General features: G+C 44.9%; 1 protein-coding gene across 1 annotated transcript in view; it reads left to right on the top strand.

Annotated features, from left to right (window-relative positions):
• Positions 1-16,655, top strand: part of TM2D2 (TM2 domain containing 2) — a 48,683-nt gene extending 32,028 nt beyond the window's left edge. The window contains exons 3-4 of the mRNA XM_069617918.1: positions 10,143-10,258; positions 15,877-16,655. Coding sequence (XP_069474019.1) covers positions 10,143-10,258; positions 15,877-16,090 — 330 coding nt within the window. The 3' untranslated portion in view covers positions 16,091-16,655. The remainder of the gene's footprint in view (positions 1-10,142; positions 10,259-15,876) is intronic.
• The last annotated feature ends 1,851 nt before the right edge of the window (positions 16,656-18,506 follow it).

Below are 18,506 nucleotides of genomic sequence, written 5' to 3'. Positions count from 1 at the left end.
AATCGACGGTAATTAACTTTAAGGTTTTTCATTTGTGCAATTAATTGATCTATTTTGCCTCTTAGCCTTTCCCCCACCAGGTTCACGTTAGGATGTGCAGCAAGTCTAAAGCCCAGATATGTTCAATAGGCTTGGTCTCCGTTGACCACCTGTGGGCTATTTGTTTCTTTTTTCCGTTGCAAAGTCTAAATAAATAGGTCTTTTTATAATTGATCACCAGGTCGTTCGCCAAAGCATATTCGCTTATGGCCCCCATTAATTGCTGTATTCCTCGGGGAGCTAAATCAATGAGCATAACGTCATCAGCGTACGCTATCCAGCTGATCTTCCTCCCACCAACAACTTGTTTATCCAAAACATCTGTTAGGTTTGCCAGGTGCTGGTTAAAGAGGCAGGGAGGAAAAATTCATCCCTTCCTCACTCCCCTCTCTGTGGGTAGTGATCTTAAGTGTCCCTGGGAATCCAATCTAACCTGGATGATGGTGTTTTGCCAGTAGTCTCAAGGGAATCCCCCTAAGCCTTCAGTTTTCGCCAAAGTTGGTTCCTATTAACTGTGCCGAAGACCTTAGTAAGATCCATTAAAGCCACATGTATCTGTGGATTGACCGCCTGCCATGCACCATCTCGCAACATGTTCACTACTAACCCTTAAGGGTTGTGGACATGCCTCACTTACAGCCTATTTGTGCTCTATCCTGGATGCCCCTGCTCTCTGCCCAACTCTCCAGTTCCAGCAGCACAGCAGCCGCAAAGGTTTTACTGTCTACGGCAAGAAGGGCGATCGGGCGGTAGTTGTTCGGATCCGCTCGACCGCCCTTCTTGTTAATTGGCACTATAACTGCAGTCTTCCAACTCTCTGGACATTGGGTCTCATTACTACCCTGGCGGTAGCCGTGCCGGTAAAAAGGGCTCGGCTGCCGCCAGGGTCATTTTATTTCCGGTGCCTGGCAATGGGGAATTACCAGGGCATTACAGCCCCGGCAGTCCCAGTAATTCCCTATATCCAGGCGCCGGGAAAAATTACTCCTCCATTCGAGTCTTAACGGACTCAATGGGGAGGACGGATGCACCGTTATTAACGGTGCCAGTGCATCCGTCAAGGTCTGCGAGCGAGTGCTGGCGGAAAGGCACCCGCTCGCAGAACCAGACCGGCATACTCTTAATGAGGCCCATTGTCTCTTCTCAATTGAGTTCCTGAACAAGAGATAACAATGTCAGAGACCAGGAGTCCAGATCTGCCTTTTGAATAGAATTTGTTAGCCTATTTGGGCCTGCCGCTCTCGAGCTGGAGGATTTAACAATTGCATTTCTTACCACCTCAAGTGATACACTCTCAGACCAGGGAACATCTAATTGAACTAATTGAATGTTTTCTACCAAACAGGGATTCAAAATGGGAACACCATCTTCCGACACAATTCGCGTTCTGTAGAGTCATACCCCCCCCCATTCACAAAGGCCCTGTAGTTTTGCATATTCTTTGTGCGAGGGATTCTGGCGTTGGAATTTTAGATCTCGATTGCCCCTGTTCCAATTACGGTATTCTGTGGTCAGAACTTTCTTTTCTCTTAGAAATGTGCCAATTTCACTGTTTTCTTTTCTCAAAACTTCCTCAATTCTCTTTTCTTAACACACAGTTTGATCGAACTGATATTTATGCTTGTGCACTGTTCTGTTCCCTCCCATTTGTGGTCTATCTAACTCCCATAGCAAATGTTGGAACCTATCTGGCTGGCAAGCAGCTCTTAGTTGCTTCAATGATTTGGCAATTAACAAGTTTTTCAGATTTTTAATTAACTCTTGCCCATTTTGAGGACATTTTAACTGTCGATTTCCTCCTATATTCACCACAAGGTCTATCTGTTTTCCCCTTATGTCATGTCATTGTAACCAGCATATTCTGATCGCTTCTCTGGGTGGGTCTTATCTGCATCCCAGAGCAGCTGTCAAATGGGTCTCTGGACAGGATTATGTAGTCAATTACTGATCTACCCTGATTTCCCTCCCATGTATAAGCCGGGGACAAGTCCCCTATCAAGTTTCCAAACCATAAGGTCCCATTCTTCAAATAATCTTTGCCACTTCTTGCCTCTTTCCCCTACCATGCCGAGCCCCTTCACTCGCTGGCTTGAGAAAAGGTAGCATGAATTAAGATCTCCTGCTATTCGGATACTTCTTTCCCTCTTCCAAACACACACATCTGACAGGATTTCTGACTTTTTTCCAGGAACTTGTTCAATCAGTGCCAAGCCTCTGTTACCTCCTCCCTTTACTCCTAGGGTTTCCTCAACTGCTTCCTGTATTACCCTCCAGTACTCTTGGATATGGGGGCATTCCTACCAGATATGGCTCCAGGTTCCCTCCATTCTACGTTCCCTCTAACATAGTTTGGATCCTAAGGCGTACATTATATGGATATTTGCTGTGGTTGGATGCCACTGTAGCATACATTTTACCCATATTTCCTGGATCCAGAGGGACCTTGTGAGCCTGGGGATAGTCACCCATAGTTTCCCCAATCTGTTTCATGTATTGGTTGTCCTATTGCCCCTTCCCATTGTGTTGTCTATCTCCTTTGTCCCGGGTCCTCCCCCTGTTTAGTATAGGAGTAAATTGTTGCCACTATACATCTGTCAGTAGGTATTGCTCAAAGGGAGTTGGGGTTTGCGTCGCTGCTTCCTTCATTCAGGGGTGCAGCAACCAATGTCTTATTTGGATGCATCTGAATCGTTCCCCTTCTTCCACCCATTATCCACCTTGTAATGAGGAGATTTAATTTCTGATCCCTCAAACATGTCGCAGATCTTTTGGCACCCTCCGGCCATTTACTAAAAGCCTTGCCTCTCATGCCCAGAGAGAATTGCAGGTTACCAAAGATTGGTGTGCGAGGGGACGGAAGGGTGGCGTTTCGGGTGCGCTTTATTAATTCGTCCCAGGAGTCTCCTTCCACGGACACTATCTTACTACAGTACATGTTGGATGGCCTCTCTCCCTTAGGTTTCCATAGTACCTCCTCTAGGTTCTCTCCTACCACTGCCCTGTCCATTGGTCTCCATATCTTGTCCCGGTCATCCCTCAACCAGTCCCTCATCACTCTTGTTTGTGCCGCCAGGAAGTATGCCTTAAAGTCTGGCTCCCCCATACCTCGACATCATCCTTGCCCTTTTTGCTATTCTTGGTCTTCAATAGTTTCACACAAATCGATCAGTGTGTTTTTGGAGGACTTTAAAGAAGGAGGCGAGTACTTGTGTTGGGAGGGCCGTGAAGCAATACAACAGTTGGGGGGGGGGGGGGGGGTGGATGACCATCTTCAAGATATTGCATTGATTCTACCTAGCCACGTTAGTGGGCCACAGTCTATCAGTTTGTTCTTTATGGCTTCTTGGAGAGGTGGGTAATTGGCAAAAAATAGCTCTTCTGTTGTTCTTGTCAATTTAACTCCTAGATATGATGTAGCCTTCTCGACCCATCTATACTGGGGGCCGGGGGGAGGTGGGGGAGTACTTTTTGAGGTTATCTACTTCTCTTGGTATTGTCAAGTTTAGGATTTCAGATTTATGGGTGTTTATTTTTAATCCTGCGGTTGTGCCAAATTGTTGCATCTCTGTCTATCGCTCCAAGGGAGGCCTTGGGGTCTGTTAATCTTAGTAACACATTGTCTGCAGTAGGACTATTTCCTTATTAGCTCTTACTGACGCCAGAAGGTGCTCTAGATGGATTGTATAGAATCAAGGTGAGGCGGGGCAGCCCTGTTTTGTGCTGCACTCTATTTGATGGGGTCTGTTAGTTGGCCATTAATAGCTATATGCAACGATGGGTTCTGGTAGTTAACGTTGATCTTTGCTACAAATTTATCCCTAAATCCCATGAGAAATGGAAACCTCCACTCCACCCTGTTGGAGGCTTTTTCAGCGTCCAAGGCGATTAGGAGCGCAGGTATGCATGTTTTGTTAACCTTCGCTGAGGTGCGCTATCCTTCTGGTGTTCTCACTCATTTGTCTGCCCCTAACAAAGCCTGAATGATCTGTGCTTACGATGTGTGGGAGGATTTGGTCTAGGCGCTTCACTAATGTTTTCGTGTATATCTTAGCATCCATATAATTAAAGCGATTGGCCTGTATGAGCCACATACGGTCTGGTCTTTTCCGAGTTTTGGTATTAGAACTAACTTTGCCTCTTCCATGGATGGTGTAATGGACCCCACTCTGCTGAATTCGTTAAATAGGGTTATTACGTGTGGTAACAAAGTTTCACAGTAAGACCTATAGAATTCTGAGGTGAATCTGTCCGGGCCTGGAGACTTATTAAGGGGTAATGACATTATGGCACCTCAAATTTCTTCGATATTGATATCTTGCTCTAGGGTTTCCCCTCTCCTGTTCTGTTATTTCTAATTGTGTGCTTTTCCCTATGCACCCCTCTTGTAATTGTTCTAACAGGTTTTCCGCGCTGTATAGCTTGGTGTAATATCTGAAGAACTCTGTCAATGTCCTCTGATAGTACTCGTGCTACCCCATTCAGTGTTATTTTGTTAGTATAGTTTTAGCCTTCTCTTCCTTTCTCAACATCCTAGCTAAGAGCCTGTCCGATTTGCTTGCTTTAATGTAGTATTTTTGTTTATGGGGGAGCATTCTGCCGCCCTGGTCTGCATTATGTCCAATTGCCCCCTTATGGTTCTATATTCCCTCCTTAGTTTTCCCACTCCCATCCAGGACATTACGTCCTTAGATTTTTGTTCCCTCTGTCTTTTTCGATGAGTCATTTCTCTGCCCCTTCGAGCTTTGGCGGCAATGATCTTCCCCCCACTAGTTTTTGCCTTGAACGCGTCCCACCTTTGAAATGTCTCTACAGTTGTCTCCAAAGAAGCCCTCAATCCCTTCTCTGATGTCCTGTCGTAATATGTCATCCTTAAACAGGAATGTGGGGTATCTCCATCTCCACAATCCTGGTGGGGGCCTAGTTCCTTTTGATTGTTAGCAGGATGGGAGCATGATCTGGCGGTGTCATTGCCCCTACCTTTATAGCTGATATCCGTCCCAATAGAGCATTTGATGACCATGCATAATCCTAGAAGACGAGCGATGGGTGTAGAAGCAATCCCCCTCCTTGCCCCGCTCCTTTTCCCTCCATACATTGACTAATGCAAGTCTTTCCATTTTCTCCTTCAGTTCTCGTGCGGTTTTATCCTGTGCCCTTAAAATCTTCTTGCTCCTGTCCCTTACGGGGTCCCAGGCCAGGTTGAAGTCTCCCGTCAGGACAATGGGGGGGGGGGGGGCCTTTGCGCATTTTTCTAGTCTGGCCAGTGATTTTGTTTTTTAGGATAAAGGCATCTTGTACTGTATTGGGTGCGTAGATCGTGTATGCCTCCCCCTACCCTTTAAATTCACAGCTATATATCTCCCCTGGGCATCCCTGTCAGTCTCCATTACTGTAAGGTTAAGGTCATTCCGAAGTGCTAGCATCCTCCTCCCCCTCCACCCCGCCCCTTTTCTTGCTCTTGTGAGTGGATTGATTAATTTGGCGGAATCACCGTATTCTTATTTGATCTCAATCCCGAGTATGTACGTGGGTTTCTTGTAAGGCTACTATGTCAGGGCCTTCCCACCGTAGGTACTGTTCAATTTTCCTCCTTTTCAACAGGGAATTTAACCCATTGACGTTAAGGGATATTATGGCAAATTTAGGGCGTTTAGCCATTGTCTCAGGGGCCTTCTTGTATATGTTGCCTCCCTGTAGGATCTTGCCCGGACCCCCCCCGCCCCCCGTCCCTACTCCAACCCCCACCCCCCCCTCCTCTCTGCTGGGTAGGGTTCACCAGCCTCTAGCCCCCCTGGAATCAGTCTCTCGAGACTTGAGCCCCTCACTTCCCCCCCCCCCAGATTTCACCTCTCCAGGTTCACCCAAAGCATTTGCCCTCCCCAGGCTTGCACTGTTGGTAGACCTTTGTACCTCTTAGCATTCTTTGTCAGTTGGCGGTGTCCTTTGCGGGATGGCTTTCCTTACACAGGACCTTTTCAATTGCAGTTGATTAACCCTCCTCCTTTCTTGGTCCTTTTTAAGTCTCACCGACGACCACTCCCATGCCTTGAGATTGCTTTGGGGTTTTACTGGGGAGTCTCCTGGGGTCTGGTCTTCCTCTTCTATCACTAAGGTTCTTTCTCCTTCCTCATAGGACGCGATTCAATGATGTTTCTTGCCAGTCGAAGATCAAACCAAACGGGAAGGTCCAGCGGTATTGGATGTCTGTCTCAGAGGACTGACCGGTTTGGGGCTGTTATTTTCCTTTTCATTAGTTATCTGGGCCAGATCCTGGAAGAGAAGAATCTCAGCGCCATTGTAGGATATTTGTTTCATCTTCCTTGACTTTTGCAGGATATTTTCCTCTGTTGTGTAATCATGCAGGGCTACAAAGACGTCCCTTGGTCTTACCCCCAGATCTGTCCTGACGGGCCCTTTGTGGACCCGATTTATTTTTTATAAGTATTTTATTTTCTTTTTTTTAATACTTCTGGTAGGTCCTCTGCATCCAAGAGGTCTGTGAAGATGGTTTTGACCACTGCCTCGAGGTCTTTGTCTCCAAGAGGTCTGTGAAGATGGTTTTGACCACTGCCTCGAGGTCTTTGTCTAGGACCTCCCATAAGAGGCATTTGAGTCAACAATCGCCTGGATCGATTTTTCCAGGTCCCCTGCAGCTCGAGGTTGTGGGTCGCGTTTGACAGTTGCTCCAACAGTGTCCTTCCTCCTAGAGTCTTCTGTCAGTTCTTGGATCGCTCTCTCGTTGTGTCCACCCTTTCTTCCATCTTGTTTATGACCCATTTTATATCTTGCAGTGCCTCCGCCAGATCCTCTCTCGTCATGTCCATTTGCCTGTGGACTGTTTGCAATTTTATCCCCCAAATCGTTCAAATACTGTTGAGAAGTGCCTGTGACACTGTTGATCTGGGCTTCTTGTGACTGCGGTTCTCCATGGTCCGCTTGGTCCTGGCTCTGTTTTAATATGGGAGAGTTAGTTTCCTTAGCCCATATCTTCTGATGGTTGCCTTCCTGGTCCCTTTTGAGGGAGTTGGTGGCTTTTTTACCCTGTTTTTCAACATGGTTGTGAGGTGACAGAGGGGGGAGAGGGAGGGGGAGGGGGGGTTCCCTTCGAAAGGGTTTTTTTTTTTTTTTTTTTTTCTCCTTTCCCTTCTGCCTCGTGGATGGTAGGCTAACCAGGGCGCTTCTTTTGCCCTCCTTGTTTTGGGGCACTGGGTCACTCGGCCCCCCTCCTTGGTTCCCTGGTTAAGCTCTCTGGAGCTTGTGGCTTGATGCTAAGGGCCCTGTTCCAGGGTTGTGCTTCAAGCGGGAGGTGGGCCGTTTTTATGGATGTACGGGCGTGTTGGAAGTCGCCCCCTCATCCGCTGGTTGCCCTCTGAGTGCTTCTCTACCGTTGCGGCCCAATGTTAGCAGAGGGGTCTGGTCTAGGCCGGGCCCTCTGTTAATCTGCAGCTGTCCTTGCGCAGGGTTTTGCACCTTCCCTTGGTCTCCCTCCTTGCCTGCTCACCTCTGTTGCTCCGGATCGGGCTCCTCTGCTAACCAGGTTTCCGACGTGGACTCTGCGTGTCTAGGTCCCTTCCTTGGGATCGCACCGAATTGGGTCCTCCTTCACTGTGCGTCCTTACCCCTGGGTCTCTTCGTGTTCCTCTTCCTCTCTTGCCGCAAGGCCTTTCCTGTTGGGCCGCCTGTCGGGGGGGTGGGGGGACCGAGCACACGCTGTAGGGGGCGGTCTCCTCTCTGTCTTCTCCGGCTCTGTGATTGCTCTTCTGCAGTCTCCTCGGGTTCTGTATGCCACCTCTGGTCTGTCAGGTTGCTCTGCAGCTCGAGCCCTCTAAGTGTCTTGCCCCTGCACCAGCTTGTATTGCCACTGGTCGGCGCGTGGAGACCAAGCGCTTCCTCCATTGTTCCTGCCTTCCAAAGTGAGCGACGTGGACCGAAAGCCCCCCCCCCTCACACCTGTCCAGAGCTTTTATCTGCTTGCCAAAGTGTTTGGGGAGGGAGTTTCGGCTCAATTGCTATTCTTCTTTGGTCCTAAGCATCGATTGCAATGCTCTTCTCTCGGTGGCCATCTTGTATCAGTCAAAAGCTCTTTAAACACTGCAAGTCTCTCGCTGCCACCAATCCACACAAGCTTCGCCTTTGCCTCTTTGTAATCCACAAACCCTTTAATACTTGATACTTAGAAGCCCACCAAACCCCCACTTGTGCTCACTTGCAGTGAGCGTCCAGGGGCCAGGTTTAGTAGGATCCCCTCAGCTGTTTGGTGCCCAGAGAGAATGCCTGCAGTAATCCACGGCACAGTGTCCAAGAATTGAAAATTCACTGACAAACCGTAACTTGCAGTGTTCCTTCGTAATGTTCCTGGTGATTGTTCCAAAATACCACTGACATCCCTTGAAGTTCTTCATAATGTCCTTTCACATCTGCTTGGCATCGAAGATTTATCTTGAATATGCTAAAAATGTGGATTAGTGATGAATGCTTATTGGGTGAAATTACCATAACTTCCTGTCCTAACCACCAAACTATTCCACCATCCACTAGCCAGATGAAGATCCTAATATATATATGCCCACCTTTTTCGGAATAACATGCCTCATTCAGTAAATATCTCGCATCTCATTCTCCTATGATACATGCAGTTATCTGCGAGATAAAGCAACTCCTGCAACTGCCCACGACCTACCACCCCAGAGCCAGGGCTTTTAAGTGGGCCAGGGCCAGCCAGGGCAAGCCAGGGCCGAGACCCGGCAGGCTCTGAAATCTCGTTTTGAGGCGGGGCCCTGCCAGGGCTCACTAATCTCCCCTGGCAGCCCCGGCCACTACATGACCAGGATTTATTCCTAAAGCCTGAAGCTCTTGGTCGTGTGCGAGAGCTTCTTGCTTCACACAAAAATGCCTTTCATCTAGAATGGTGGCGTCGCACCTGCGAGGCATCCCTTGAAACAAGAGAGATGCCTGTGGGCTGGCGCCACCATTATGGAGAGAAACGTGAGGCCGCTGGATGCTGAGGCCTTGTTTTCTAAACTTTGAAGCCCCTGCGCATTCGCAGGAGTTTCAGTCTATGCGCGGGAGTTTCAGTCTTTAGGAAAAAGGCCTCGGCTTCCAGTGGCTTCACGCTTTAATCCTTAACGGTGATGCTGCCCCTCTGCGGCTGAAAATCCGAGGACTGTCCCCTGCCAGGCAAGCCTATAGAAAATAAAAGCCTGGCGGAGGTGCCTGTAGCCCATTGAGCTGGGTCCATCAAGGGGCATGGCCTAATAAGCCAGCAGACGACCCCACCCTCCCCGCCGTTAGGCCCTGCCCCTTAAGGCACTGCCTAGAGCCCTATCCCTAAGACCATTCCCGTACCCCCCCCCTCCTTTGTAATTTGTTGTACTGGAGTGGTTGTGTGGTGTTAGGAACTGGGCTGACTGCAAAAAAAGCACTCGCTAATCAAAGTTGGTGGTTGGTCTTTGGATAAGGAATGGTTTAGCTTTCTCCTTCTGCTTTCCCATCGTGTCGGATTCTTGCAAGCAAGAGACACACAGAATAACCAAAGAAAAGTGGTTCTTTTTCTTCTGGCATCATGTGGCTGCTTTTCACCATGTCAGAGATTTCCTATGCGTTTATTTTTTATTTTCTGTCCTAATAGAAGGGTCCAAATCTGTAGCAAATCTCAGGAGAGGCTATGCTATGAAAAGCACACTCAACTGCTGCTAGAGCAGCAAAGGAAGAAGAAGGGCAGTGAGGAAGATATGAGATCATAGACTTGATAGTATTCCAGTGTAGGTCTGCTAGTGTAACTGGTCTCCAGACTTTCCCTAGAACAACCATTTCTCCATGTTCTAGTTCTCCTCATCCCTCCTGCTCGCCTGGAAGACCAAGTAACCAATCCACAACATCATGGGCTTGGTTATTGGCTGGAGATAATCATTGGAGAGATGTTTTAAGGGATCAAGTATGTCAGGGGAGGGGGGGGCGTTGGCACGACTTGGGAGGCCGTGGAACATGGGGCTGGGGAGTTGTGGTTAGTATCATGAATAATTAAGGGTGAAAAACTACATGTGAATAATGTCAACGTGGCCTGAAAATGTGTAATGCGAAGATTTTCTTTGTTTTTGTTGCAGTTTGGGGGACAAGAATATAAAGAAGTGGAGCGTACTGATGTACCTTGCAGGGCTTTGGATGGAATTGAATGTGCAGGCCCGCGCACTTTTCGCAGAGAAAATGTACCGTGCATCAAGTGAGCAGCTTTCAATTGTTTTTAGTCTGGGCCATTTCTGGCCACATTGTGTGCTTTGTGTACTTCAGAGCATCTTTATCTCGCCCCATTGAAAGCAGAGCTGCAGAAGACCCACTATTTTTAATGTCTTATGGACTGAGGGAGGGGTCATTATTGCGGGATAATGGCTTTCCCCAATTGGAGTTGGCAAAAGGTCATTATCCCAAGTGATAGTGAACCCATCCGATGTCATTAAGGCTATTGGCACATAGTGGTGGTAGTAGTAATATTGGTTCTGGACAATGGTGGTGAAATAAATTGCATTATTTTAATAGTGAAGTGAATAAAGTAAATGCTCAAAACATGTTAGTTGTATAACTATTTTAACTGTAAATTGGGTTGAACTGTAACAATTTCCCTGTGACTGCATTGGGTTTAGTGTAAATGTGAATGACCTCCCTATGTGAATGCATTATTCCAGATTTTTATCTTTCACTTTGGTGTGTTTATTGGAGTACCTTGTTCATAGAAATGTTGTTGGGAAATTGCATTGCTGTTTCTTGATTGTAGAGAAACTTTCTGCTGTTTTCCTGTTTGCTTCTGTCAATATCGGTAGTTATGTACTGCATTCTGAATGGCTCAGTCGAAGGGGTCAATAACCACCTGCTAATATGTTCTATTATGCTGTGTCTATGCATCTCCTTTTGTATGTTTTAACAAAGATCGTGTTTTTAAGGGCCAAAGTAAGGGATGGAGAAGTAGGGTTTGAGGTTATGAGTGCCTAGCTGATTTAGGGATTTCTTTTGCCTCTATTGTGATGTCTAACTTCACTGCAAGATTACTGTCAGGGAGGAACTCTGGCGAGTTTAACTTCGAAATAAATGGGCTTTTTGGTCGACCAGCAAACCCGTCTCTGAAGGGATTGTGTCTCGGGAATAGTGAGAATATTAAAAATGTATACACTGGTCAATGAAGACACACAGGTGTTGCCTTGATATTGAGTAGCACAAAATTAGAGCGGGCACCACTAAAACCATTTTTGAGATGATCTTAATTTATAAAATCTGTTCCACACCAGCAACCCTTTGCACGCAGGGAGTTTACAAAAGTGGATGTGAATCTGACAAAAGTCTTGTGAGAAATTGGATGAAACCTGTCCTCCACAATCCAGGGTTATTTTCAAAAAGGTTAGAAATGTGAATTCAAAGCAATATTAACCATATATAGAATCGTCCAAAAGTGAACACTTGAGCCCCGTTTCCAAACAATGGACACTTTAGATTACACGTATAAATACAGACGAAAATCCAATGCATTTCGGACATTGAGCCCTTCAGCTGGGAAGTATGTGTAAATAATGGACACAATTACAATATTACAATGTTGCACCAACTTGGGACACCAATGGAAAAACATATCCTGTCTGGCTTGACCTTGTCTTCACTCCAAGGAGCATGCAACAGTAATCCTTAAAATATGAATGCTACCAAGAGGAAAAATCTAAAACAATTGTTATTAAGAATACCAAAAAATCTTGACTATCTTCAAATTACTGCTACCCTAAACGTCCAATACTTTAGAAAGTAGTGTAGACATATGAAAGCAATTTGTAACATATATGAATGGAAGTGAACAACACCTTAAATTATACAGCAATCTTTTTTTTAAGTTGTTTTTGTTTATTTATATGAATAGATGTTCTCTCACTTCGCCAAGTGACATTAGCACCGGGTCTAATAAGTTTCAAGTATTGGAAACAGCCTCTCGCAATGTTGATCAGGTTTTCCACCACCAGGCCATTTTAAAAGACCCATTGGTTGACAGCGCACGTGTTGATAACACCACTCCTGCACAAGTATTGAAAAGCAGGATGAACCAAAAGTAGCGTACCAATCATGGAAAACACAATAGGTCTACATATTAGTGACTTGGTATTCAAACTTCCAAGATAAATATATTAAATAGGCGACTGCAACTCCTATTTCTGGATTCAGTTGACACTCTGTAAGATTACTATGTACAGCTGAACACACTCTGTTGTTTCTTTATGATAATATGGAAAATATATGTTAACTTTTGACCAGGGCTCCACATGAGATTTTGATGTATTAGTTTTCTACTTTTCCAAAGAGGTAAAATTATGACACCCAGTCACAAATGGAGGAAGTGAGCACTAGCTCTAAGCTTTCAACGCTTCTGTCACACAACAGCTCAGCTTGAGTAAGAGCAGTGCAGGCTTTGCCTCGTACAAAGAGACAATGCAATTAAGGGTAACAGCAATGTAAGCTTTCACCGTTCAGAACGGGGGAGTGAATCCGAGCAAGGTAGGCCAAAGGTGGGAGATTCCCGCACATGGAACACATAAGGAATGGATCTCGACTGTGGAAGCTCCCCTCAAATAGAAAAAGCACAGCATAGACTTAGTATAACATCGGATATAACATGGACCCCAGTAGATAATACTTTCCTCACATACAACAGGAACGTTGTGGGTCTCAAGTCAGTTAAATTGTGGGTCATAGCAGTAGAAGTTCCACTCACATAGAGAATGACCTGCATGGGATGGAGCAGCGCAAGCACTCCCTACGCTGGTAAATTAAGGGCTTCAGCAACTCAAGCTACACCCCCTCACCCCCATTCCGACTTCGGCATCAGCAGTCCCATTTCCCATCACAAAGAACGTGGAGCAGTGATCCTAGCTTCCCTCACAATGAAAAGGTACATCATAACCATAGCAGTGGGAGCACCACCCACATAGAACATGAGCAGTTACCTGCGTCAGGAGTGCAAGCTTCTCAGAGACTGAATTAATATAGCATTGCTAGTGACTAGTCCAAATAGGTAGGCTAACGCTGCTTCTGGAATCCAAAGCACTCCACACAGTAGATATTTGGTAAGTAAACCACAATTCGAAGGAATTCAACCTTAGAATAACAAATGATTGGTCTGCCAATGTCCAACTGCTCTATAGCTGGTACACTTCCTAAAGCTTGTTGCAGAATGGGATATTAATATTACATGAGGATAAGCCACTGAATATGGCTTTCATTATTCCTCTATAAAGGTATGCACATTCTGCTCTCTTATGAATATTACACAAACCTGGCCAATCAGAAAGTAAAGCAAACAAGACTTGAACTGTGTGCTTTGACGTTTGATTGCAGAATTGTCTTTTTTGATGAATAATAAAAGTCCTAATTTCCCTGAACAAGTACTATGTTGTGATATTTCATAGAGGTAAGTGCTCACTGCTAAAATCTATATCCAATCGCTTGGTCAAATGTTGGTTGGAACAAGTTAGCTTTGCATCCTTCAGAGGACGGTAAACTGGCTAATGATTGATGTAATAATGATCACAGTGCTTAGAAGAGGAACACTGCATGGAAATAAAATGATACCACTGCGTGGTGCCGTTTTTTGAGGTGAATTGCAGGACCACTACTCTATGATCTGCACATTTGTCTATGCAGATAGGAAACCGGAGTACAAGACTTTTGTTAAGTAACTTCTCCTTTGCAATACAGGTTTTGAAAGGAAGATAGTGTAATTTAATATATCACCCATACTCAATGTGGCAGGAGAGCACAATAGCCTCTGACAACATAAGCAGAGTTGTGGTGCAAGAACGTGAATGGGATCCTGGTACACACATACTCAAGCAGATTTCCATGGCCTGGGGCATCCATCAGGAGACCTGTTTCCAAAAGCAGAGAATGTAAAATGCCCAGCCTTTGCGCAATCGCTATGTCACCTAGCCTAGTAAGATCGTTGTCTGTCCTCCCTTGACTTGTCGTGCCTTGAAAAACCTGTGTATTGGCGTGTTATAAATGCCATATCATATCATCACGATTGCACTTGGCAACGTACTATGGATGAACCAGTCAGGAATATTTGCATACATGCCTCCCTCACACCCTACTCCTTCAAACCCGAATCTTCACATGGTGATACAAAAATTGCTTCAGGAACATCTGACATTGATATCTTTGTAACATGTGGTACTCTCAACCCCCTCTAAGCGTGTCAGTGTGCCTACTAATTGGGGTCTGACTAGCCTGCAATCTGCTTCAAGTGAGGTCCCTAAAATATGATCTTGGCAGCCTGGCTCCTGAAGTCATAAAGTTTGGCCCTTTACTTTTGCTGCCACAATGCATTGACACCTGGTGCGAAGCAAGAAAACTCCTACTTCAACACATGGAAGTGATTTGCATCTTAATCCAATTGATTGGGTTGATGGGGTTACTGACCTGCCTTTTCTCCCTCATTCAGGCTTAGCTTACAATGCTCTCAAGGTACACCTGGAAGCACTAGCAGTGTACACCTCTCAACTCAAGGTAGAAAGTGCCTGTAGTCCAGGCATGAATGGAAGGTGCTAAATGCATTTATCCACCAGTTGCTCAACCCCTTCCTGATTGGGGTCTAAATGGGCCATTCACAGACTAATGGTACCTATTAAAGACCCTTTAAAGGAGCTCTCTTAGGGGCAACAAGGAAGGTTGCTTTCTATCAGAAGGCTAAGAAAACGTTAGGTTCTATCACCGGATCCTTGGCCAGTATACACAAGTGGTTTTCAAAGTGCATCCACTTTTTTTTCAGCAAAGCACACTAAATTCCATGTCAACCAATCAATGGCATTACCAGCTTCCTTCCCTAATCCACAGAACAGGGGCAAGAAAGCACTCCACACACTCAATGGTCGAAGATCAGTACTGTTCTACTTTAGTAGAACCAAGTAACTTCAGAAAACATGCAAGCTCTTTATTTCTTTTGTAATAGGAAGGAAAGTTGATCCAGTAACTAAATCAACTAATAAAAGGTGGATTTCTTAATTGAATACAGCACTTCTACACGTTGGCATGTACACACCTTTCATTCACCCAGTGCACTCCACACATGGCACTGGGGCAAATGTAGCTTGTACCATTGGAGGCTGGTTGTAAAGCAGCAACATGGGAGTTCAGTGCACACATTCACACACCATTGTTGTGAAGATATGCAAGCCATAACTGAATCCCAGGTTGGCCATGCAGTTTTAAAGCTTTTGTTTCCAATGTTCCCTCAGCACTCCCCCCACCTCCTCTGCGTACTGCTAGTTAGTCTATGCAAAGCATGTCAATCCAAACAGATCCACAAGCCTCAAAAGACAAACCTTACTTATCCAGTAATAGTCTTTCTGTGGCTTGTATGTGCTTGGAATCACATGTGCCCATCTAGCCTTTATTGGAGCTTGCGCTCAGTACATAAACACAGCTGCACTCTCGTAATACTCATGTCATGTAAAAGAAAAAGAGAATCCCATCTGTGGATGTCGATGCATGAAGCATCATGGGTCCCTGTACATGTAGGTTAGGGATAGGTTTTGAATCTGGAAAAACTAGATTACGGCTTATTTAAAGCATGTCATGGAAAGATGATCACTGGGTGAGTAATTGTCCTATGTTGATGACCAGCGCGAATACAAAAAAAGTGTCTGCTGTCTATGCAAATGTATGTTAGTCTAAAGTACCAGTTACCGCACCTGCTACTCCATAAACGTGTAACAAATGTTCTCTTTAAATCTTGTACGTATGGAGAATGTCCAGACTATTGTACATGTGAAACTCCTGTTTGAACATTAAACATTTCTTTTGTTTCTCCAGGTATACAGGGCATTATTTTATTACTACTTTGTTCTATTCGTTCTTCCTTGGTTGTTTTGGAGTGGATCGCTTCTGTCTTGGACACACTGGAACTGCAGTGGGAAAGCTCTTGACCCTTGGAGGACTTGGAATCTGGTGGTTTGTCGACCTAATTCTTCTGATCACTGGAGGGCTGATGCCGATTGATGGCAGCAATTGGTGCACTTTTTACTAAAAACCGATGGCTTTGCACAAAGAGGCTGCTGATTGTAAGCCACAGAGTACATTCAGAAAAGGATAATGATTTTGTGGCTGAAAGGCAGCGACATTCAGAAAAAGTGTGAATTTTTGGAATTTCAATGGAGACAATTTGATATTAAATTGAAAACATTTCATCACAGTTCAATCGTGGGTAAAGAGGTGGACGGGACTTGTCTGGGATTCATCTCACAAACGGTGAAGTAATTGTGTAATTTCTGTTACTAGTGGCTGTCTGCTTCCATTTAATTGCAATGCTAAATACAGCGGATGTATCGCCTTTTTTTTGTGGGTTGGCTAATGGAAGCATCGCACGACAGAAGTTTACCAATTCATTGTTTTTTTTCAGCAAACCCTTAAGTGTTTGCCTGTGTTAAAAATTAAACAGAAATATTGTAGGCGCAAAATTCCAAATTGAGATTATACTGGAGGATATGTGCTTCTTACTGTTGCTTGTTGCTGCACTCCATGGACGCTCACATTTCCTGTGGATAATGCTTTGTCTGTGCTGCTTCACAGAATAAAACTGCCTGTCATTTTTTTGTCATTTTCCTTTTCTCCCCCTCAACATATTCTCTTCTATACATCCTTGTAGTCTAATGAGCAAAATTGAGTCATTTCGAGTCATTTCGAATAACTGAAGAACATATCATTGCTGGATGAGAAGTTAGGCAGTTACCTGATATCAAATCTGCCATATGTGGTGCTTCTCTGTGAATATAATTGGAGCAGCGTAATATGTACATGACTGAATCCATGGAAATGAACGTTCGAACATATTACTTAAAAAATGTACTCTTGCTGTTCTGAACCAAAACATGTCTGTTTTGTGAAATCTGAATGTTGCCGTTTCCACCATTACGTAAGACAAATTGCTCCTCCTGAATGATGTAGCCCATTAGACCAGTAGTTCAGTAGGCCTTACGCTGGTTTGTGTTTCAAAACAAGTTAATAAAAAAATGTACCGCCCGACCCCCAAAAATTCCCTGCTAAACAACAACTTGTCTAACAATGGCTCAATGATATGTGCTAGAAGGATTTAATCTGCAACTCTGATTCAACAAAATCTCTAAAAACGTTGCTTTTTCAACTGTACCTGGCCATAGATTAATCCCAGTGGATGCACAGTACTGTGCTACTTTTAAAATATGCCACCCCAAATGCTGGCTCCCCAAGCTTTGTACAGCGCGCTGCTGCTCTCAAGCTAGATCCGTGCTTTAAACAATACAAATAAATACACATTTTGACTGCATTAAAAATCCAAACGACAATCTGAAACTCCAAATAAAAACAAATAGGTTAAAATAAATCTAGAATTCAGTGTTGGATCACTAGTTCTGGCATCTTCTGAATGCTGTGGAGCCACTGCTGAGTGTCTGTAGTGCAAATCTGGTGGTGCTTTCAAAACCATACAAGCTGATCCCATGGCTAAGTTGACTGTCTGTCTTGTCACCCAGGATGTGAGCCACATGGTTAATGCTTCTGGCACCAATTTCCATTCCAGAGGCCTGACATAACTTTTATATTAGAATAGGCTTTTGAGTGACCTAATCCTACTTTGAAATACGACTGGTCTAAGTTCCAATTGCTCTATGATGGAGTTATGCCAGTTTCTACTTAATCATCTCATGTGTGACTTTGTCCTCTTCCCCCAAAGATGCCTAACAAAGCTTTTCTCAGTGTAGCTTGGCCTGCAAGTTCTTTTCAAACCGCATGACTCTGAGGCATAAACGGAGGCTGCTATACTTTGGCCCGATGCATCTGAGTAGCATCATTTATACAAAGGCGGTAGCAAAAACGGAGTACCTCTAACTGCTATTTAAAATGTTAATACCATCTACAAAACCAAGGTAGGTGAAACAAAAAAAAAAGTTTTTAATGCTAAAATTGAAGAGGCACTAAACAAACCGTCACTGCCTCAGCTCACACCCCTTCAGTGGATGTCTGTAAAATGGTACAAGTGGCCTTCAAAGCAAAGATTACCAAAGCAAGGGACCAAGTGCTAAGTGGCCCAAAAATCTCGAAAGATTACTAACACAAGGATAGCTCCAAGGGACATCTCAGGCTCTCCTAAATGTGTTTGAACTCCATCAAGGTACCAGAAATGGAGAAGATACTTGCAAGCATGAAACCTATCTCCTGTGTAGAAAACCCTTTACCATCTAAACTCGTCCTAGAGCATAGTGCCATCTTCGCTGCCCTCTTAACGCGGTTTGTAAACTCCTCTTGAGACAAGTGTATTCCCACCTCCATCAGTTATTGTTACTCCCCTGCCCAAAAAAATGAGCCATGACCCTAGAGATCCTGCAACCCTCGGGCATATAACAAATTGCCACTTCCTCCCGAAGATCTTAGACAAAGTCTTAACATCACAACTACAAACCCACTTGGAG

The sequence above is a fragment of the Ambystoma mexicanum genome, chromosome 10 (genome assembly GCF_040938575.1).
Source record: "Ambystoma mexicanum isolate Mex_15411 chromosome 10, UKY_AmexF1_1, whole genome shotgun sequence".
NCBI lineage: Eukaryota > Metazoa > Chordata > Amphibia > Caudata > Ambystomatidae > Ambystoma > Ambystoma mexicanum.
Note: the sequence above shows the minus strand (reverse complement) of the source record. Positions and strands in the feature narration are given on the sequence as shown.